Here is a 23,998-nt window from a genome sequence, read left to right as displayed (position 1 = left end):
CGACACATGATCAGTGGTGAGAGCTCTGTGTCATGCAAAGCTGGAAACTTTGCGCCTGGAGAGATACACATAAATATTTCTGTCAACCCCCCACAGTGGGGAACTGTAGATGTATTGTGCAGACTTGGGCAACAGGCTGATTGGATGATCCCGCGACTGCTGGGAGGGACGTCTATAACAGAATAAAAACAGACACTTTGTCCAAGTTTATTTGTGTGGCCCAGAGAAGCCGATTTCAGCCCTAGCAAGGGCCCACAACGCAGTGCAGAGTCAACTTGTGGCCCAGGTTCACATGACGAAGGTAGCGCAGGCTGCAGGGAAGCACCACGCTGTACTTTAGCCCATGAATAAAACTTGTGTGGCTGTGTGACTGATTAACTTCTGGACATTGATTTTAAACGAGATCAAAGTCGAGACTTAAAAGTTCACTCGACATTGGAAAAAAAACATTTGACTGGGTCCACTTAGGGCCTGGTTATGGTCTCTCAGAGCCAGTTCTTGAGAAATGCTCTCCAACTGCATTGGAAATTGGATGTGTTTGTTCAAACTAGCCACACTGAAAAGAGAAATTAAAGCTTCCCATCAGAGAGCTGGGGACGAAGGAGGGAGCTGCAATATCATTTAAAAACCGGGGCTAAAGGTGCATACTGTCAGACCATCTCTCCAGGGAGACACTGATTTGGGTTGCATTACAAAAAAATAGAGCCACAGAGAGAAGCACAACGCCCTGAGAGGGGTGAGCATGTTGGTGTCGGACAGTCAACACGACAAGAATACGATCGACACAAACAGCCCCTATTAACAGACCTCATTGTGTAGTTATGGCGTAGGATACTTTCCAAAACACCGTTACATAATTATGAGATCTTGACCTCCAGTTTTTTTCTTCTGCGACTGCAATGCGCTTCTGTAGTTTCTGACGCTCTCTGACTATCCAACACGGCTCAGAGAGGACATGAATCAACCTTTACTTGTTCTGGAGCTGTCAATCATACCACATGGTCATCATTGGCAGATTGATTTTTACTGTATATTCATTACATTGTAGATGACACAACTTCTGTTGGCTTGACTCGACCAGTTTAGCACTGCACCACCATAAACAGGTTTTGGAGGCCTGGTCAGAACAGAGATTGAGACATCCTCACTTTAACTCCTCAGGGTGGGTCAAGAAGAAAAAAACACCACCAACCTTCAACGTATATAATTCTCCAAAACCAAAGTTTGCAAAGAGGGCTTTGTCAAAAATGTAGAGGTCTCGACCAAACCCTTGGGACAACCCGATGACATCATCAGGGTCATTTTCTCAGACTTCAAACAGCTCCTTCCGAAGCAAAGAAAAACCTTCTAGGCCTTTCACAGGGTGAGGAGCTGCGTAACTAACCTCTGTGTGTAAATCAGTGGAGTGACGCTTTCAAAGTCAAACTCTGCAGTTCATTCTTGTGGTCACGGTTGATAAAACAACTTTCGACAAGGTATCACTTCGTCTTCACGTTCTCTACAGAAAGACAACGAGTCACAGCAGAACAGCTTTCAGCCACTGGTCATGTGTAGAGGGCCTAACCAACTTTTCACCTGTCTTTTAGTATTCAAATTTCATAAGTGAGAATAAGAACAAAATAAAAAATAGGATGATAAGTTCTAGCTTTTAGTGTTATAGTTTTTCAAAGTGTTTTACCTCACTTGGTTTTCATGTGATAAAAGTTGGATTATCTGCGTGAAGGAAGCGCTAACTCTAAATGGTTGTACTTCAGCAGAGGGTGATGATGGACTTAAGGCTGTTTCTCAGTCTTTTTTCCCCTGACAGGATTATTATTATGAGGAAACATGGACTGCTTGTTGTTTTTTACTTTTGGAGACTGTGAGTACTGGCTTTCTAATCTACGATAAAGTGCAGTATCAGCATTAGGATATCGGCTACACTCTAACAATCATATGTGGTTTAAACCTGTGGGGCTTGAGACTGTGAGTGTATGTTCACATGGGTCTTACCTGACATACTGGTGGGGTTCAAGGCCAAGACGTCATCCTCAGAGCCTCCTCAGACATCTGGGTACCTACCAACTGAATACAGAGACAAGAAACCCTCAGTCATTAGGCATATTCTTTCCCTGTATACACTGTAACAGCTCACAATAGAGACACTTCTACACATATCTTGTGAGTATTTTGTGCTCACAGCGTGTCCGTTCCTGCTGTTCCATTTCCAAAAACAACTAAAATCATGCGTCAAGAGGAAAACGTGCTGCTGTGTAATCAGCCTCTTCAGCTTGATAAAGCAGTATGAAAGACGTGTTTGTTGCTTCTGTTCTCATCACTTCTGTGTCATCAGTGTATCAAAGGGAATCTTATCGGGTGTTATGGCTCTTTGCCTCAGAGTGGGGGGACATCTAGTGGTCAAACAATGAACATCAGTTCACGCAAGTGTTCGGTGGCGATGAACAGCATTTCATTTTTTGACGCCTGGTTTCTGTCTCCTATTGCATTATAATTTATTCACTTTGGTTTTGCTGCCACTTTTAACAGTGATCTGCAAACACAAGAAACTTTATGCTGCAGGCTATCTCTGAACTGAAGTTTTTGGATTTTATTTTTTTGTTAGAACTTCCTTGTCTCACTTTCTTTCTCAATATACTTTTCAAAACGTACAAATACTTTTATCGTTGCTTATTCTCATATTATCCAAGTGTTTGATCGTCTCCGTTCATGAAGGAATATTGATTATTTTTTAATTCAAAATTATTAAACAATAGACAAACACACAGGTATCTTTGATTCATGATGAAGGCAGTCTGTCTCAACACTATCCCAACGCTACTGCACCTCAGTGGTTGAGGACGAAAACAGCGGTTGTTTACTCTGTATTCTAAACATTAATGGATGATGAAGTAATATCAAAACATACAGTATATTTCCCATTATTGGCTTCAGACATTTCACTTTTGTTTCATATGATGAGACTGTTGAGTTCTTAAAGTGCTAAAAAAGAGGATTCTTAAACATACATTACCACGGCGACTGGATAGAAGTTTAAGTTTACATGCCACAGAGCACTTTGTCAAGGCAACACTTTCTCCCAATGCGTCAAATAATGACATTCCCAGGGTGTTGAATACTGATCTTTCAGTCAGACGCACAAGATGTGTGTTTCATATCAATGCACAAGGTGCTGTGTGCCTTACATATAGGCACCAAAAAAAATGATGTGGTTATGGTTGTGAAAAGAGTTGTAGTTTGGGTTAAATGTGACATGGTCGCCATTCGGTTAGGGTTAGGCACAAAAACTACTTGTTTAGGTTTTTGAAAAGATCATGTCTTTTCTTTATCAGTGACCTTTAGTCCCAGCTAAAAGTCCTGGGTTTGTTCAATGCAACCATCCTTACACAGACTTTCCCCTCTTAGTACTTTGTCACATGACCTTTGAAGCCTGCCTCATCACAGTGCAGAAGACATAAAAGTACTTTGTGTTTTATCTCTGACGCCAACGGCTGTGACAAAACAGCATTATGTGATGCCCTGAGATTGAGAACAGTCTGACCTGATAGATTCTGGTATGATGGTTGCATTCTCATACATGTACCACTATGTAAATAAACTTATAGACAGCAATTTTTCTACCACGGGCAGATATACTCAAGCCCACGGATTTTTTTTTTAATCTCTATTAAGGCAATGGAGGAAGAATGGCTAAGATGTGTGGCATATGTCAGTAATGGATTTTCCCGTTGTTGATGATGACTTTTTTCCTCTCTCTTTTATGTTCTCATGTATATCTTATGGCTGCTATGCATATTAAAATAAAAGTAATGACAACATTAAAAAAAAAGATTACTTGCAATGTGTGAAAGTTACAAATGTTTTTTGTCTTGATTAAAAAAAAAAAAAAAATTAGTTAAAAAAAAAGTTCTACATGTTATTCATGAAATATGTGCAGACCACAGATTTGTCGTCATATCTTTGAAAATGCCGCAGGGGTTACATCATCAAACAACTTTTGACACAGTTGACCACTTAATTTGAACAGAAGGCCTTACACACTGGGTAGGAATAACGTTTAAGATCACAAGGTCACATTCCTACCGCTCTGAAAGGAGCTTCTGTGTGGCCACAGTTAACTTTAAATCCTCCACTAATCAATTCACTAATGGTGTGCCTCAGGCGTCAATCTTTGGTCTGGTATTCTTCTTCATTTAGGTATGCCATTTAGAAAAATCTCTCAAAAACACTGCATCAGACTTCCTTTCTATGGGCATGACTCTCACGTCTATTTATTTTTTCTTCAGTTAACCTCAGAAGCTATTATCAGAGGGCCACACTTATCCAGTGATCACAATTCATAGAAATCAAGGTCGTATCTTTGAACAAGCTCAATATTCACTTTAACATATACTCCGTCCATTCTTATTTCCTGCACCCTCACTACATTTTGTAATTTTGATCTTTTGTCAGCAAAGAACGATGAAACTGTCAGTCATGCTTTTCTTACAGAAAATGCTGATGCGGCTGTACTCACTGGACACCAATATAGCAAGTAGTAATATTACTACAACTCGCTAAATGATATATATGCAAATATTATGCAAAATAAGAACACACTGATAAATCCAATAAAAGTATTTTGCTTGAATGCACACATAAATATTAAAAATGTGCAAAAACAAAAATGCTGCCTTTTATTATACAACGCAGCATCTGGGTGCACTGCCTTGTACACACGCTTTCCCCGAATCATTGGTGCTGACAGAGCAGCAGTCAGGAGAATAACTGAAAATTAATAATTAATCAACAGCGGTAGGGCATCCAAGGCTACAGCGGCAGATACACAGTTCATTTAGCAGTTTCTATCACAGAACCCCACTGCAGCATCTCCTCCTTCGCCTGTCAGACTGTTACTGTATATGACACACAGCAGCGTCTCCATAGAGACACAATGTACATCTGTCTGGATCTATAACTGGCCCCGGTAAGCTGAGAAAACCAGGAAACTAAATGTCCTTGGCTGGCTGTCCTTGCGAGTCCACCTCCACACACACACACACACACACACACACACACACACACACACACACACACACACACACACACACACACACACACACACACACACACACACACACACACACACACACACACACACACACACACACACACACACACACACACACACACACACACACACACACACACACACACACACACACACACAAATGGTGTAGCTGAAGCCACAACATGAGGACTCCATCTGATCGTGATGCTAAGTGAGTGGGGGTGAGCCATGTGTTCACAGAGGCATGTATCCTCACTGTGTTAATCAAGCCTCTGATCCAAATCACATATTTGTGTTGTACTGGTTTTTACTTGCAGCACTTGGACAGAAGACATTTTTGGATCATTTATGAGATTAAGCATGAAACGTCATGAATTTCATGACGTTTTTAGAGTATGCAGTAAAAAGGTTTCACTAAATCATAGTTAATACTTTGTGAAGTACCCTTAAAAATGGAAACTCAACTTGAAATGAGGAATGTGAAATGAAAACTGTCAAACTATATAAAATGTGAGCTCACATGATCTGGTTTAAACTATGTCATATTTTGGGAAATATGTTTGTTTGATGTTGATCAATGATCAATTTAGTCTCTGGCATATTGGGACGACACTAGAAGTGGTATCAAGTCAGCGCCAAAATCCGACATAGTGTACTCTGGAGGTACTGGGTGGTAACAACAACACACCAAAACAAACACCAGGAGTCAGGCATGCAGATATTTAGTGTTTGAGTCAGATGATGGGGGACAAGTTAGAATGACCAAAAGCTTGTGTGCAAACTGTGTCACAGAGAATTTGAAACAACAGAAGTTAACACCTCAAACGTATGTAAGCAGCTCAAAAACAGACATCCTGACCTGCACACACAGTTCAAAGTGAGAGTGAAGTGAGAGAGACATTATTTAAGAAAGTGAAAGTTTTCTTACAGCTCCAAGGCTGTCCCTTGAATGCTGCAGTGGCCATTACAATCCAAACTGTCTATTCTCATCATGCTCTGTTACATTAGGCAGAAGAAGAACGTCAAAACTGAAAAAAAGGAGAGAAAATGGTCAGGTTTTAATTCTGTTGGACAAAGATGACACAGTCTTTCACAGCAACATCTTGGAGTTTTCTTCATGAGACTGAGTCACTGAATCTATGTTTTTCAGCTAGAAATGCAGATCACAGCTGCTCAGAGGAACAAAGGCTCTGTACCTCTGTAAATCCAAGATATCTAATTAACCTGCATCTACCCTTAGGCTTTTTAAAAAAAAAAAAAAAAAAAAAAATTAAATGCTGCTTTAATGACACAATTTAGGAGTAATAATGAGAGAAATCTTTAATAACTCTAATCTGATGGATCAACTATTAAAACAACCACTCACTAAGATTTCCACAATTTAACTCTGCCTACATGCTGTTTCAAAAACTATGCTATCAACAAGTTAGGGAAATGCAAAAAGCATAACTGTTTTCATACTTCCGTTGCACTGGAAAAACAGCTGGCTTGAAAAGCATTATGGGAAACTCTGCTTGGGTTTTTACCCTTGAGAGCATTTAATATCCAGGCAACAGCTGGAGAAGGCCTGAAAGTGGATTCATCCATACAACAGGTTTGTGCAGCTCTAATGAGGACACAGACAGGCAGAAGGAAGCCCAAAGATTTTCTGGCTAGAGCAAATATGAAGAAAGTTGGAAGAAAACAAAGTACACATCGACTGAAACAATAAATGAGTTCAGGTCACAGTCGAACACTTGATATAACAAGATGCAACACATACCGAGCAAAGTGAAACTCATCATGGGGGATATTTTTTATAAATAACCTCCTATCAGATAACTATATCATAGACAGTCTCTATTGAAGCATACTGGAGAAGACCAGTTGGCTCAAAATTAAACCGGCTGTTCAGGACCAGTGTGTATCACTAATTATTGAGTTCCCAAAACCAGATTCTGGATCTGGTTACAAGTTGGTAAAATACCCACATTTGTTCAGCCCGGACGTTGACACTTTCGTCATTTGATTCTCAGATTCATTTTTTCACACTGTAAATTTCTATTTCTCTTTACCTGATGATATCAATGTTCCTCAACATTACAACACAAGAAACTGGCAATACAAAAGTTTTACATACGTTTGAAATGTCAAAAGAAATAACATTCAGTCATCTGTAGTTGCAGACCAGAATAATGTGATTTTGTGCTGCCATTGCTGGTGTTACACCGCAGGACACGGGAAAGCAGCAACGCGGCTGAAAAATGAAGCCAACACAAAAGTACCAAAAACTGTATTTACTCGAGTGGCCACTTGAGGCTGGCTCTAAAAACTAGTCAATGCCCATAGATCCCCAATTTTAAAATGTCCAACTTTACAGTAGAAATAAACATGTTTACAAACTGGTGTTGGTCTTTATTGCTTATTTTCACACTTATGACAACTGAATGGAAAAAGCAATTATCATAACTCACCCATTTAAACTATATTCAGGCTTAAAGTGATGCATAACTAAGGTCAGGGCTGCTTTCAGAGACAGCTGACCAGCTGCCCACAGGATTCAACCTGAAACTGTCAGCTGGAGCCACGCAGACAGACTCATGGCGCTCAGGCTTCACTCTGGACGCCTTAACTCCACCCGTGCACCTCCTTGTGAACATCCTTTTTCATTTTCTGCAACTCAGCAGTGTATCGGCTAACCAGCCTGCAAACTTACGTTAGCGCTGCTTTTTTACCAAGTGAACCTTTGTTTGGCAGTTTAACAAGGTAAGACTGCAGCATATTGAACTGCCAAAACAAGTACTTCTCCACCTACTGGTCATCACTGCTGCTGGCTCTGCAAGTGTTTGTCCCTTTTCTACATTCCCGTTTTAGTTTTTTTTCTTTAAACACAGAACTCTCCAGGAAAGTGTAGAAACCCTAAAGGTTTATGTTTGTTGTTGCCACAAGTTTTAATTAATTCAACTTTATTTCTGACAAATTTAGTTTTGTCCACCATTTTAACTAACTGATGGGTCCAAATACGACAATATCTATGATGCTCTAATTGTTATGGACAAGCAACCAGTAAGAGGTGCAAATTGAAACTGTGGGATACTCAAACCATCTATTGCTGTGGTTGTTGATCAAACGTGGCACCACAGCTGCTCTATCAAACCCAACAGTGTAAACTTTCACGCTCGCCTGCTGTTAGCAGCTCATAGCAGATATTTTACCTCAGTGACTTGATGTGTCTGGTTGAAATACACCCCGGGAGTTTTAGCTAATTTCTACACCAAAATGTTGGTGTTTCATTTCATAGCACCTGACACTTTTTCCATTCATCCTAAACTGTATATATTTATTTTTATTTTTGTGTATATAGTCTGTGTGTGTGTGTGTGTGTGTGTATTTATTCATTGCTCTTATTTTTTTCTAAAATAATTATTTTTATCTATCTTATTTTTATGTATAAGTATTTGTAAATGTTTTCGTATTTTGTGCACCTTTTTTGTGTTTCTATGCTGCTGTGACGACTAAATTTCCCACTGTGGGATTAATAAAGTCTAAATCTAAATCTAATCTAATCTAATCTAATCTAATCTAATCTAATCTAATCTAATCTAATCCAATCTAATCTAAAACTTGGCAGAATGACTTTCTCTTTCTTTTGCCCTGGCCAGGAAATAACCTTCAGAATAGACGAGAATTTAATGGTTTGGTCTCCCAGGGAGAGTTCAAAGCGGAGATAAAAAAACGGTGTATTTGAGCAGTGAAATTGCTAGTCCTGAGCTATATTTTGTTTTACGGATCTGTTGTCCCTTGTTTCATGCTCAGTTTTTTAATGGTCTCATGTCGGTTTTTGTCATGCTCAGTTTTCTACATTGGACCGGTCTACCTCAAAAACAAGTTAAATAAAACAAAGATAACGATGATTCAAGAAAATGAAATCATGTGAATTGATGGTTGAACTGAGACTTTTTTGCTGAACCAAATTGCAGAAGTGCTCCAGCTGTGTTTAACCTCACATTTACTGCGAGAAAAAAATTATCCGGGGCCGCCCAAAAGAGCCCATCCCACTTCTCAAATGTCTGTGCTAACGCATGAGGGACAGAGGCTGGGGCTGAAGTTAGATAAGAAAGAGACTTGAGCAGGAAAGCTTATGTGGTGTTTGTTTGAGTCTGTGGCAGCTGCTGTCTGGCTCAGTGAGAGCGTCTCTTTTGCCCACCACAGACTTCCTAGATAAGAAATAAACAACACTGACCGCATTGCATTTTTGAGACCAATACTGATGTCAGTATTTAGGAGTTTAAATAAATCCAATCACAATATATCGGCAGATATAAACACATTCAGTATCATCTGTTCTTCATTGTTAAATCCCAGTAATAAATGCAACCTCTCCTTTTTACTGCAATGCACAGTTGGCGAGCAATTAGCAAACAAGCATGACACAGACATGAATAGAAACTGTGGTTGGATTTTCTGGAAAAAGTGTTTACATTCCCGACCGGCTCAAATTAATGCAGCCAGTCAACTCACAAAACATAACTTGAAGGCAAACACGTTGTTTTAGTGCAACATAATCTGATGCATTTCAGATTACGGAGTAACACTGGTACCCTGCCGATGACAGAACGAATACCTTACTGCTTTATGCTAGATTTGATTGAATGTATCGAATAAGGTCTCCATCTATTTAGACTTATATGTTCTTAAAAGGTAATTTGTTTAATCAATGCATAATATAATATAATAATTATTATATTGAGACCTGATATCTTAATTTTTTTTCAAAGGAGAACACAGGACATGATGTGATCGACAAAAATACAACTGTTGCAGAAGTATGAACAAAATTTAAGGGGTAAGATTGTGGTTATACTCTATAAAAGGTCGACACAAGCTGCAGCCCCCTGTATCAAAGTCATAATGCTAAAAGTCAAACTCATTCAGAATTGAGTGGAGATGTTGCATCTGTGATCAGGTTTCTATAAAGTCTAATCCATAGCTGCTGTTAGTGGCATACACAAAGGATATTTAAGATAGGTCTTTGGACATTTTCATGGAAATGCTGCTTGGTAATCATATTTAAAATCTTTCCTTGCATTTTAACTTTTAAGCTGTAGACTAAGTTTCCCCTTAAATAGCATCCAGAAATTGAGTCAGTACCAGCTCCACATCTGAACAACCAGGATCAAAAACAATTTATAAAAAACAGCCCCCTTGTTTCCATCACAAGCCAACGAGAGATCTGAGAGGCGAAAACTAACATTTTAACTTTTGCTTCATCAAAACTGTAATTTAGAGAGTAAATAACGTCCTTATAACAATTAGTCAGTGACTCTGATGTTATTGAACCTGTTCTAAAAAAGTTCAACTGTAACTCTCCCAAATTTGAAGCAACAGAAATGAAGCATAACAATGCTAAATCAATTTAAATCATCATAGTATAGGCGGCCATTATACTGAATGTGCAACCTTCATAAAATGGCCTTCATAAAAAGGTTATGTTTTGTTCACAGGTACGGCCTGGTCTCGGTGCAGAGACCTCCGGGGTGGAAAGAGTTCATGTACAAAGGTTTGTATTACTGATCAAAGAACTGGACACTGTTGCTTCATGTCCATCCAAGCAGCTGAAATGTGTTTATTTCATGACATGTAGACTGATGCTAATGTGGTGAAACTGATTTGAAAAATGTTCATTCAGCCACACCGACTGTAGGTGCGCCAACGGAGGCATTTCAGGACAACCTGATTCCGTCAGACACAAAATCCACAGATGGCAATTTATTTTGGATGAGGGTGGGGGTAGGAAGATCATACAGCTGAGTGCTTTTTGTGGCTCTCTAATTGCCATTTCTGCACATTAGTGTCCCAAATAAACAAAAGTGACAATAATGTACTTCCACCGCAGGCGTGAATTAGCTGCAGTGGCAGAGAGCAGGGTTGCTCCTGTCCAGCTTTTCCCTTCTCATCCAGCTTTGGACGTTTTCTGCTCGCCTGCTCACTCAATCTGACTTTCATACTTAAAAAAACAGAGAAAGTGGCTGAAGCCTAAAATTTGTGGCTCTTGGCTGGACAGCAAGTGCAGTTTGAATCCTGTCAAGGATACAAAAAAAGAGCTTGATGTCAACTTCTATAGTGTCAGCTTCATGGATTGATCTGACCTTGGAAAATTGATGGCTTTAAGGCAAATGAACACAAATACCTTCACAAGGCTGGTGAATTCAAGGCATTGGGACAACAATATTCAACATCTTGAGATTATAATGGGGACAGAAGAGGTTTAACCAAGGTTACCGAAGAGAAAACATCACATTTATTCTCTCCTCAAGTACACAGGAACACAACCTGGAAGACACAGGTGCACCGCCCGGGCATAGCGCTGCACTGTGTCTCACATTTTCTTGACTCATACTGTATGTGCACATATTGATTTCCAGTCATGACTTTCCTGGAACAGCTAGAGGACCAAATCCAGAAAGAATCCACCCTTTCTGCCTGATGAACGACGATACTTCATCTACACACATCAACACAAGATAAACATTAAACATGGAACTCCAAAGTATCTGCTGAGAAATTTTCCAGATAAGTATTATCAAATACTGATCCACTTGGGTTGATCGATGTGTAGAAGAAAATATATAAATCTGATAACAATATTTTGAAAGATAGAATATTTTGACATTTGGGTGTGGTGGAATGATTGAGGAACAACGAATGAAGGTGGGGCTCAATAAAACCAGATCTACAATGAGTCGATATTGGCTGATATGTGAGGAAAATTCATTGCTTTCTTCTTCCTGGTTCATTCGTGCTGTCTTACGAAGATATACTTCCCCAAGTACACTAACAAATAGTGCTTTCACATGTTTGGACTCTTACTTGTGTACTACTTGAATTTTGGGTCCTGTTGTTTCAATTCGCACACTGCTGTTCTGCACTGACAGGAAATAACCTCATCACGTGAACACATCACCTGCCAAAATATCTGTAGCTTTAATTATTTTACCCAGAAATCAACATGTTCTTGTGTCCTCTTTTTAACACACTCAATAAACACACAGATTCTTCTGTCCAGCAGTGAAAAAGAAACACTTTGTGTTCAGGAACAGCTGCAGCTTCCTGAGATGCCTTAATTTAGAAATCGTTTACATATGTGGCCCCGCCCCTTCCTCTATGTAGCCAAGATGGCGACCATTTAGGGTGGAAAGTGCCCAGAGTTTCACACTTCTTTGAGTGCATCATCCTGGTACTTGTAGTTCACTGCATGTTTCTGTAGTTGACAGTGTGAATGCACTGATGCACTCATAGTAGTGAGTGTTAGTACACAAGTACAACATCTGGAACACAGCATCAATGTTGACTTCTCTTTTCAGCCTTAAATTCAAGTCTGGAAATTAGTTGTATCAAAAAGGGAAAAATATGTTCGAAATTTGGTGTGAAATAATATAACTTTTTTCCAAAGTAGTTTGTGCCAGCATCTTAAAACAAGACAAAATAAGAGATTACATAATTCAAAAGTCCTGAAAGAGATTTACTGTATATTGAAAACAGAAGAAACACTGGCAGGTTATGCTGCTTGCAATAGAAAAAATACTACTGAAAAAAATTGTCTAATGGATTGGTTCAGACAGGCCAATTTATTTATATTTTAGTGCAGGGGTCTTCAACGTTTTTCAGGCAATGGACCCCCAAACTGATAATGGAGCAGGGACCCCCTGCTATATATATTGTATAAAACTGGGTTTTATATTAAGCTGGAGGAGTGCAGGAGGCTTGGAAGGACATGTCCAGGCTAGTCTTGCTGTGAGTGAACCGGTGCCCAGCTTGAGAGCTCCTGTGTGTCGTTGAATGTGTACATTTCTGAGATGGTAACATCTTCTGCCTCCATTCATCCATTCGCTACAATATGTTGGATTCATGTTAATGTGTTTTTAAAGACATTTAAATTTGGGGGAAAAAAAAAATTGGGAACAAAAATGAAAAATTGTCTAATCAACCAAATATTTCACGGACCCCCCGCAGTACCTCCGCGTCCCCCTCCCCTGTTGAAGACCTATGTTTTAGTGGATAATTCAAAGAGGAGTTGACAGTTACTTTGTTTGCCTTTGATTTAATTGGGATGATGGACAGATTGAATGTAAAGAAGCCAGCAGGGACCAAGAAAATGCAGAAAGACAGAATGTAAGTGAGTCATCCAGGAGCACAAACACTCTCATTCAGGACCCCGGAGGGTCCCCACAGTCATCATGCTTCAGACGCTGCAGACAGCAGCTTCCTTCTGTAAAACGTTCACCTCAACTGAGGTCAAGTCATCTTCTGCAGTCACGAAGTTAAAACCTCGACAATGAAGTCACCATCTCTATCCCTCCACATCTTTCACATTCTACAACTGCAACCAGCCTAAACACTCTGTGCCAGGAAGTTAGGTTCACTCATGGGTTTGCACCGTGTTGTGGGTGTTCTTTACACCTCTGGTTAAAACGTAACAGCACACTGAAGGCTGTGGTTGAGCACTTCCTCCTTTACAGTCTCAAACATGATTTCTCCCTCACAACAGCAACCACATCCTGCATGTGGAGCGAGAACAGTGTGTACCACTGCAGCAGACAAAACAAACATGGCAGTATGGTGAAGATATGCAGGCTCACCGTTTCGCCCTGATCACATTAAGACCTTCCTGTCTTGAAACCACTTGAAAAGCGTTATGCAACTTCAGTTAATGCTACATTCTGTGAGGTAAAAAAATAAGATGGTAACACTTAGCTAATTTGCGCTGTATGTAAAATGCTCTTGCACAAATGTGTTGTAGCATTTTATGCACCAATTCTAGATTTTAAAAAGCTGTGACGTTACCAGACTCCATTTACAACTGAACTACTTTGTGCTTTTTAAACTTTAAAACAGTTGTATAACGTCTCCCTGGTGGAACTTTTTAAAGCTGCATATTTTTATACCATCATTTTGTCTAATTACTACTTGCAATGTGAAAGGGGTTGCTCAGAAATACCTGCCCATACATTACTACCATCGCAACTCAAAAGCAATACTTTGATGTCTTTCCGACAGTTTTCTTTTAGTTTTCCAAACCACAGTCAAACTCTCAGCAACCAGCATCCACTTCAGTATGAAAGATGAACAAAGATGAACAAAGCTAGCAAAGCTAATGCAACCTTTTACCTGGTTTCTGGAGGGCTGGAGGATGCTGTGTAAGGGAGGGGGTGGGGGTGGGGGGCTCTGATGATGTAACAGCATTTGGTACTTTCTAAAATTTCTGCTTGGTTGGTCATCTGTTGGGTGCAGTCACCAGCCAGCTGACTGGGTCACTGCAGCGAGTAGATTCCTCTCTCCAAATCATTGAGAGAATTTGCTATGTTGTGTTTTGGAGCTCAACATCAGTGACAGCTGTAATTATTGACGATTTGATTTGATTTATTTGGATTTTTCCTCTGCTTTTGGCTCTGCACTTAAGACAGTGGGAGACTCTATGTTTCTGTTTACAGGAGCCTTCAGAAACTCCAGCATTTTAAACTGATCGAATGAAACACTTTTAACTTGTTAATTCTAAAACAGTCGCTAGAAACAGACCAAAAACACTTGCTAACCTTTCAACATGAAGGCTACAAACAACCGATAAAGCAACACTTGTAATCTTTCCATTTAAAATCAACATCAGAACACAATTTTGTGGTGAATCGAATTATTCCCACGGAGCGATTGCAAACAAAGTCAAAGCAAAAACACAAATGTCAACAAATTCGTGCCGGGCAAAGTGAAAGGATGCGAATTTGCGTCTGCGTGGGTTGAAAATATTGAACTTTAGTTGCCATCATTGCGCAAGTAAGGCCCTATTCACACCTACCATGTATCATGGGTGATCCAATCACTATGGCATAGCTGAAAGTACAGGTGTGAGCAAAGCCAGAGGTTTGATCCGCTCAGACCTCATACCACTACAACTTCCACTTAAGATAAGCACAAATATATCACAGCAAAGATCAAATGCACAACCTCGAAAAAAAACTGTATTATCTGCTGGACAGGCCAAATGTCTCTGGTTCCTGATATCCAAAGCAATAGATTTTTTCTTAAAAGCAGGTTTTATAAAAACTAAAACTAATGAAATTACAACATAAGCAAAAATAAATATGATTGAATGAGACTGACGTGACTTGTCGAGCAAGACAGGGTTTGAGTTGAGAATTGCAAACTGTATTGTTCAGACATTTATATTTTATCACAAGACAAGTTTAAAAGTAAGTTTCAGATTTTGCTTTGTATTTTAATGGAAAAATTAATTCCATTTTCACATCCACTTCTGCATGTTATTTTCTAATCATGTTGTAATGTGTGCTTTACTTCCACCTGACCTTTCTACTTCAGTTAGAGACTCTTCTACTTTCAGTTGGGCTGTAACACATGTAGAAGGAGATGAAACATGAAAGCTGTATGATTACTGATCGATTTGATCTTTTCCTGGGAAAGTCCCAAACCTTCTGCTTTGCTGTCATCTCAAAATGATCATTAAACCACAATTCCTATAAACCTAATATGGAAACACCTTTGATGCAACAACACAGACAGACAGTTTCTGATTAAAAAAAAAAGAAAAAAAGTAGAGTCAGAGGCAGGAAACAGGAAATAATCCTCTAATGGGGTACATGCTGTACTCTGTCTCAGTGCTAGTTAATTAGGTGATAATATAGGCTCAATCAAAGGCACAATGGAAACTGGCATGCTTTACAGATTATAAGAAAATATTTAGCTTGAAATAACCAATGATAGCTATTAAATGTGCTGGTTTTGGTGTATGTCTTTCATTTTCTTCTGAAATTCAGTATGTACAAGGGCTGCACTTTAAGACCAAAGGTGTTTCAGCATTTCTTTGAACTTAGCTGACTGTGTTAAATGTTTCAACAGCGTTTTAGGTTTTGAGAAAAGTGCGAAGAGTGCATGGATAGAGACAACCTGCCACAACTGAGTAGTTGGGAGACATTTTTAAAGATATTTGCTTTACATGCTCATTTCCAGTTATTTGAAATATATTTGCATTTGCCTAAAAAACTAGTTTCAACAGCTGGTACGGTGTAAAACAACCTTACATAAAAAAAACATAAAAGTCATCAAAAGATGTAAGAGCTGAGTACCTAAACTAGACAAACAAAAGTCCATCGACAACACAAATCAAGTGAAATGCATGTCCTAATATCTCATTTCAACACATCTGGTAGGTGATCTGTTTGGATCTGAAAACAGCAAATTTCACCAAAAACAAGACGTTTGCATGTAATGAGAATGTCATACATCTGTAATAATGTCATATTGAGTAGTGTGTCAGTCATAGGGGACATTTTACTGCAGAAAAAAATATATTTTGCTGATAATACTTGGTAGCAGGATGCAGGATTATTACTTAATGTGTTTAATAAGTTTTACATTACGGAAAGTAAGTATTACTTTTACTGATATTTTATTACAAGAACTCACCCCTCGCCAAATCCATCACACAACAATAACACCATTGGACTGCTGTTTGTTTGTTTTGTTTTAATTCATTGCACTGTTGTTTAGTTTAGTCTATTTAATATTATTCTATTTCTATGGTATATAATGTGCATTTAAAAAAAATTATATTTAATATTTTTACTACCTTTATTTTTTTATTGTCATTTTTATTGCTTTGCCTGTATATGCTGCTGTAACGTAACAATGTCACTCTGAGGGATTAATAACCTACCTACCTACCTACCTACCTACTATCTATCTATCTATCTATCTATCTATCTATCTATCTATCTATCTATCTATCTATCTATCTATCTATCTATCTATCTATCTATCTATCTATCTATCTATCTATCTATCTATCTATCTATCTATCTATCTATCTATCTATCTATCTATCTATCTATCTATCTATCTATCTATCTATCTATCTATCTATCTATCTATCTATCTATCTATCTATCTATCTATCTATCTATCTATCTATCTATCTATCTATCTATCTATCTATCTATCTATCTATCTATCTATCTATCTATCTATCTATCTATCTATCTATCTATCTATCTATCTATCTATCTATCTATCTATCTATCTATCTATCCATCCATCCATCTAAATACAAGACATTTATTAACTATGGACAAAACACACAACTCAAAGCACACTTGAAAAAACAGAAGTAATGTAAAATGGAAACATTAAGTGCTGACTAAATTCACCTGTAATTAGAGTGAAGGCTCTAGTTGTTTTGGACATCAGGTCCTGATCAAAGTCTAAATGTCAGTCCTCCCGACTGTCCTCAGACTGCCTGCATCATGAATCAGCACTGATGAGCAACAGTAAACAGTAGTCAGAGCGATGACATGGTGGGCATCTTGTTTAAGGTGGCATTCAGGTAAGAGTCCATCTTGATCCATCGACTGTTACGCCTGCAGCTCTCTATTACTTAATTTATGAAGTTGCATCACAGTATGCAATGTGATACAGGCTCATCATCATGGCAACAGTTATCAGAAAAAGGACAGCAGATGGTGTTTTCATGAAAGAATTCAAGCTGATAGAAGAATCAAGCGAATGACTGAGTCTCCAGTGCACTTATCATATTACATGAAGTTCTCCTGCTGCCAGGAAAAAAAACAAGTCAAAAAGAGCTGCTGATACAGAGGGACTATCCAGTGTGTTTTGGTGTTGCTGTTACACCGTACACAATCATGAGCACGATCCCTCGCCTCAGACTGGGAGCTGAAATGGCTCCAAATAACGTATCGGGATTGTTGCGACCGATAATCCATGAGCTGCTGTAACAAGCAGCAGTGAGAACAGAGTCATGGTGTGTGACAAACGGCTGACAGCTGGAGCTAACAATCACCTGTACGCCCATGAACCGTGTTTGGCATCTAAAGTTGTCCTCATTAAATTTGAGCTCTAACACATTTTCCCATTTTATGTGTGCAGATGGCTTTTTGTTTTCACTTGGCGATCTCTTTGGAGCAACACGGCCAGTCTGCAAGTCATCATTTTTAATAAGCTGTCACATTTCCCTCCTGTATACAAAGTTGGTCTGGTCACAGCTTTTCATTTATAGGGTCACACAAGCCTTTGCAGTGGTGTAAACATAGCTGCTTTATTTAATGCCCAAAACAATTTCAGTCAGATTTTTTTTTGCAGTGTGAGGTTTTGATGTATCAGCTGGTGCTTTCAGAGGTGACAGTTAGTGCTGAGAGCAGCAATATGTTCAATGCCCTCAATGAGAAGCTAAATATGCCTATAGGGGTTGTAACAGCATTTTGTGCTTTTTTTTTTTTTATAGCTGACATTCTGCTCTAATGTGACAGTCAAAGTGGAGTTTGGAGAATAAAGCAACCATTGTTCAATTAGATTTTAAAACATGTCTGCGGTTTAATAAAAATGTTCTGGTCATTTTGCTGCTGATTAATGCAAGCAAACATAAATTGTGATAAAAATTATAATGTAGTATTTAATGTCACTCTGTGGTTTGCCGTAATATGATTGTAAATTAAATCTGGCATCATACGGCAGCTGCAAGACTTGCAATGAAACTGTTAGAGCCGATTTTTTATTTGCATATATTTGTTGCGTCCAAAAATAATTTCTTATGGAAAATAAGTGATTACAAAAAACAGATTTTCCTGCCTCCAAGATATCTGATTTATTTTTTCACATGTAGAGAAGACAAACACAGGAAAAGTAATGCTCCCTCCGTAGAGGTGGTTTGAAAGGAAATACAATCACATGTTGCAAAACCAGGCAACACCTGGGTTGAGGCCGAAGCCAGTGGCCACTGGGTGGGAGCTCCAGACATCCCTGACTCCAACTAACTCCCAGTCAAAATGTGTCAACTACTCTCCAGAAATATCTCATGTTCTGGTGTCCAGAAATATCTCATGTTCTGGTGTCAAATACTAAATTGGGCCCATTAACAAGTGTTCATTAATACAATTTGAAGGCTTTACAGAATGCTTTGTCTGCAGAGTGGTTGCTGATTGACTGCTGTGATTGTTTATTTGAACTAATATTAGCAACTTTAGCTACAACGGTGAGCCCAAGTTTGAGCTGGTGTTTTCAATAAGTTAGTCCTGTCTTGAAACAGAAAAGATGTCACCAACCATAAACTGCAACTCTGCACTTCAAACTGGTTCAATGCCAACCAATGGGTGACATCCCATAGCTACATTTACCTATGCCAGAAGTCTCCAACCTCTCTACCTCTAAGAGCTACTTTGACAAAATGAGAGTGTCTGAGTGCTACTAATGTTGAGTAACATTTATTTACATAGCTGAGCTCCACTCAAACAGCCTGAATAGGCTTCTTTTATATGGACAATAACAAATTGATACTTTGCTGTTGCGATCCAGCCAAAAATAATGTATTAATGTTATTTACCTAATTTATGAACACCTGTTTCTTTTCAGCTCAGTGTCAAAGTCTCTGCTGCGACATTGACGGTAGCAGTTTGTGTCCTCTGACCTCTGTGTGTCTCATTGAGGACGGAGCTCAACCTCTACTACACTGACACGGTGCAGAGCAGACACAGGTGAAGGGAGCGAGGGGAGACTGTCCACTCGTTAATCGATCACGTTAAAAGCGTTGTTCTCTTGGAAAGGTTAAATAATAAATAAATGCTGAAATGAATCGGGAAATATACTTGGGCGACCGCCCAAGTAAGTCTGTGTGTGGGAAACAACTGCATTTTGTTTGAGCCTTTCATCAGCTACTCAGAAATGTAATGAGCTACAGTGTCGAGCCATGGGTTGGGAAACCCTTGATCTATGTCTTTTAGCCTAACATCCATGTAATGAAAATAGCTCAAATTCAAATACTGAAACTGACATACTCAGCCTCCAGAAGTCTAATAAGTTGGTTTCCATGAGGATGTTTTCCACTATGAGAAAAACCTGCCTCACATCTAATGTATGGAGTGTGAATTTGATTAACTAATTTTAGAACCGCTTATAATTAGATTCAATTATATCATAAAACGCTTCACATTGATTATTGCAGGAACTGCAGCAATTCCATGAACTGAATTATTCAGAATTAATGCCCTGAAACAATGAATGACCTGTCACCCACTTGGACGCGCTTTACATTACAATAACAAAGTATCTCATGACTGTGTGTGATGTCAGACGTGTTGCTGGAAGTGATGAACCTTCAGAGAAAGATCAGCTGAATCTGCAGCTCCTCTCGGCTTTACAGTGAGTTTCAGCTAATTGGTCAGTTATCAGGCAAAACAAAAGTATATATAGAGATATTTCTCGTGCTTTCATTCTAGTGCTGTTTTCAGAGAAAAAGCCTTGAAAACTTACTGTAAACTGCAGTTCAGCAACAAATTGTGACGACGCAGTTACAGATCAGTTGGTAAACACAGTGGAACATTTAGCAGCTAACGAGCCAGATATTACCTTTGAGAGCTGGTAGAGACCAAAATCAGAGGTTAACCCTCGTGTTGTCCTTGGGTCAAAATGACCCGCAGCTGTGTTCAACCAAGTTCTATTTTATTTTCATGTTTTTTGGGATCATTGGTGACAAGGAGGCTGTGAGGGTTTCTTTAAAGAATGATGACCAATGATCCCAAAAAAATATAAAAATATAGAAATAAACTAGAACTTGGTTGAACACAGCTGCGGGTCATTTTGACCCGAGGACAACACGAGGGTTAAAGTAGAGAAAGGACTATTCAATTGGATTCAAATTCTTGATGTCAACACGCAATTTCGGAGTGGATTCCTGACCAAGATGAATTTTTGATTCAATTGGAAAAAAGAGGGGCGGTATATTTTGGCTCTTGCCAAAGCATAGACTCCAAAAGCTTTTGACATGAAACAGTCCGATTTATTTTCTTTGCCACACCAGTTGCTTGAAGTATTGTTAAGTGCTGCAGTGTATGTTGGTCAGCTGGTCTCGGTTGTTAGTTGTAACCTCTGAATATGAATATTTACAGAAAACTTCATCCTCATCTTGTAAATATAATTATTCAGTCATACATTTCAAAACGTTTATTAAAAGCTTCCTTTTTTGAATGCGAACTAAAGGTTGAATGCAGAATGCGTGTAGTGTGCACTGTACATCCTGGTGCTACACTGAGCTTACGTCAACCTATATTATCAACCAATGTTACCAGAAAATACATTCTGGCATTTGTGAATCAACTTAAAAATAGAAAAGATAAGAATCATGTTTTATCCATCCCTTGCTAAAGAACAGTAAATATTGATCATGGTTTAATGAGGTATACACAAACACTCCTAATAAAAGGATCATGTTGATCCATATCTGATGAAAAAGAAAAGGTTTTTTTTAACCAGCCTGGTATAACACTCTACGGAGCATTGTCTCCAGTCGCTGCATCCTAATGGTCATAGTGCTCAGGGTAATTATTTAACTATCGGAGCAGCCTCTAACCATTCAGCATTGTTCACCACGTACTATTTGTTGCACACCAAAACTCTACTATCACTGGAACTACTTCTACGTCATCGCACTTAGCCTCTCCCACTGGCCACTCAACATTACTGAAATAAACCCTTCAATAAACCCTCAATGACGCAGGAGTAGAAAACAGTTCATTGCACCCAACACAATATTCATGGTTTTGTATCTAAGTTTACATACATTCTCTGTATGTGTTCTTATAATACCAGTTGTATCTATGTTGGCCAGCCCTATGGCTTCCACCGTGCACATACACAAAAACTAAGAAAAACACGCATGCACACACATAGAAACACGTCAACGTCTGTAGCTATCAAACCCAAAGACGACAAACAGAATAAACAGGAAGATCCCCAGTCTGGTAATGATAATGATTCAGCCTGGGACATTAAACAAAGATTGAACTTCATTAGACTTACATCAGGACTTGAAACTGCTAAAAACACTGTGAAACATGTATATGTATATGAGAGTGTGTGTGTATCCATGTATTGGTTATCTCATTGAGACCTTTTCCCATTAAGACCGACCCTGTTGGGACCGGAAGTCCTCACTGGGATCAAAGCCTCAATGAGGCAAAACATGATGGTGCAATTTGAGGTTAGCGGTAGGGTGTGAATAAAGGTTAGGGATAAGGTTAAGGTTAGACTGTCCACAATAAATGGAGATCAATGCAATATCCCTAAAAGGATAGCTGTGCAAACCTATGTGTGCGCGCCTTTGTCACGGCAGGGAGATCGAGTGGATATGGCCGATGTTTTTTAGCATTCTGCAGGCTGCAGGGTGCTGGCTTTGTAGAACTGAGCAACATGCAAGTCTTACCAGAGGAAGTGGTGAAGTCTGACTCCAGGCAGCGCTGAGGAGCCGCCGAGCTCCCCGAGAGAAACACCTACGAAAACACACACACGCACACGTCAGACTAATGAGCATCCGAGATGAAAATCACAGTGCGGCTATGAAACACAGTCGGTCCTCAGGAACGCTAGAAACGATCGCAAACATCTCGCCATGGCATTAAAAATTTACAAAAGGCTCTGGGTGGGTTTTAAAGTTTAAAAGAGTCTCACTGGTGCCGGTGAACACATTACAAACATCCACGGTCCAGGTGTGTGCACATGTTTGCAACTCTTCTTTGAAATCAGAAGCTAGTAGAGGAAATTTGAAGGAAGTACATGACATCGCAGCGAAGCCTGACATGAGGTTTAGCACCTTTTTGTGCTGAGTCTGTGTAGTCAGACACAACATCTTGCTAAGGTGACCTATATGGAGCTCTGCCCTCAACAAAGCAACTCCCATGGCGACTTTAAAATGCACTTAACCTTTGATGCTTGCCACATGTAGTTACATCCACAAATACTTCCCCCACACTGCAGTAAAGGTGGAGAAATCCCAGTATAAATGTCTTTTCCCTTTTGGACAGGCTGCCCTGAAATGAGTCAAAATATATTTATTTGTGTGTGTGTGTGTGTGTGTGTGTGTGTGTGTGTGTGTGTGTGTGTGTGTGTGTGTGTGTGTGTGTGTGTGTGTGTGTGTGTGTGTGTGTGTGTGCGTGCGTGTGCATGTGTGTATGTGTGAGGCCCTACAGCCAAGAACGGCATTTTGAGTGGAAAATAAATAAAACAACAGTGACAAAATAATGTGTGCGGCAAAGCAGTAATGAATGCTGGGGGTTGTTAAGTTCATGGTGAGATCTGAAGGGAAGACAACCCCCCCCCAAAAAAACAGGAGGTGTTTTGATTATAATGAGAGAGAAAGGAACACATTTGTCAATAATTCGGTGGCAGGACAGCACTGGTCATCTCTCTCCGACAGGCGGTAATCACTTGTAATCAGACTTAATGGGCGCTCTAATGGGAATGCTTTTCCTCCCTGCATGCTCTGTCGGTGGAGGGAAGTGTGCATGTGTGCACACACATTTGCTACTCGTCTGGGGCAAATGTAACACCACTCTTCTATCTGAAAAGGAATAATTGCTTTAATAACACTGTCTATCCAAAACAGTACAACACAATCAAGTCCCATTTGTATGTAATGCAAATTTGCATGTTTGCTCGGTTCATATTGTCTTCGGGTCTCATTTGCATTCACTTGCAGAGGCTGGTTCCTCTCCTGAGTCTCAGCTGGTTGAAGCTCTATTCTGTCACCTCGTACTGAGTTATATTATCAGACACACTTTATGCTGCTTGTAAAGTCCATTTGTTTACAATTGAAAGTAATTAACATTTTTGTCTCAGACTAAATCTAGAAGGTGATAACACAAGGGTCCAACGCAACATTTGTTTTTCCTCTTGGTCAGAAGCTCAGTTTAATTGGCCTGTCAGCCAAAAAAATGTATAAAGCTATTTTTCATAATCTCAGTGATTCATAATAAATTATATGTACAACATTGAAGTTCCCTTTAGATTTGGCTGTTTATGATAAGTAGCATTTTATATTATACTTCTGCTGATTATACACTGTCATTGCACAATAGATAATAACTTCATTCTCACTATTCTCACTGTACAATGCAGAATTGT

The 23,998-nt window shown here is 39.2% G+C and overlaps 1 protein-coding gene across 4 annotated transcripts in view; it reads right to left on the bottom strand.

Moving 5' to 3' along the window:
- Nucleotides 1-23,998, bottom strand: part of thrb (thyroid hormone receptor beta) — a 120,463-nt gene that overhangs the window by 29,639 nt on the left and 66,826 nt on the right. For all 4 annotated transcript variants that reach the window (XM_069711492.1, XM_069711491.1, XM_069711494.1 and 1 more), the window contains 2 exons: nt 22,302-22,368; nt 1,993-2,064 (listed from right to left, as the gene is read on the bottom strand). In XM_069711492.1, the coding sequence (XP_069567593.1) occupies nt 1,993-1,999 (7 nt within the window). In that variant the 5' untranslated portion in view covers nt 2,000-2,064; nt 22,302-22,368. The remainder of the gene's footprint in view (nt 1-1,992; nt 2,065-22,301; nt 22,369-23,998) is intronic.

The sequence above is a fragment of the Brachyistius frenatus genome, unplaced genomic scaffold (assembly GCF_029030835.1).
Source record: "Brachyistius frenatus isolate BFR_SWC_R1_liver_20210118 unplaced genomic scaffold, ASM2903083v1 Contig_101, whole genome shotgun sequence".
NCBI classification, from domain to species: Eukaryota; Metazoa; Chordata; class Actinopteri; family Embiotocidae; genus Brachyistius; species Brachyistius frenatus.
Note: the sequence above shows the minus strand (reverse complement) of the source record. Positions and strands in the feature narration are given on the sequence as shown.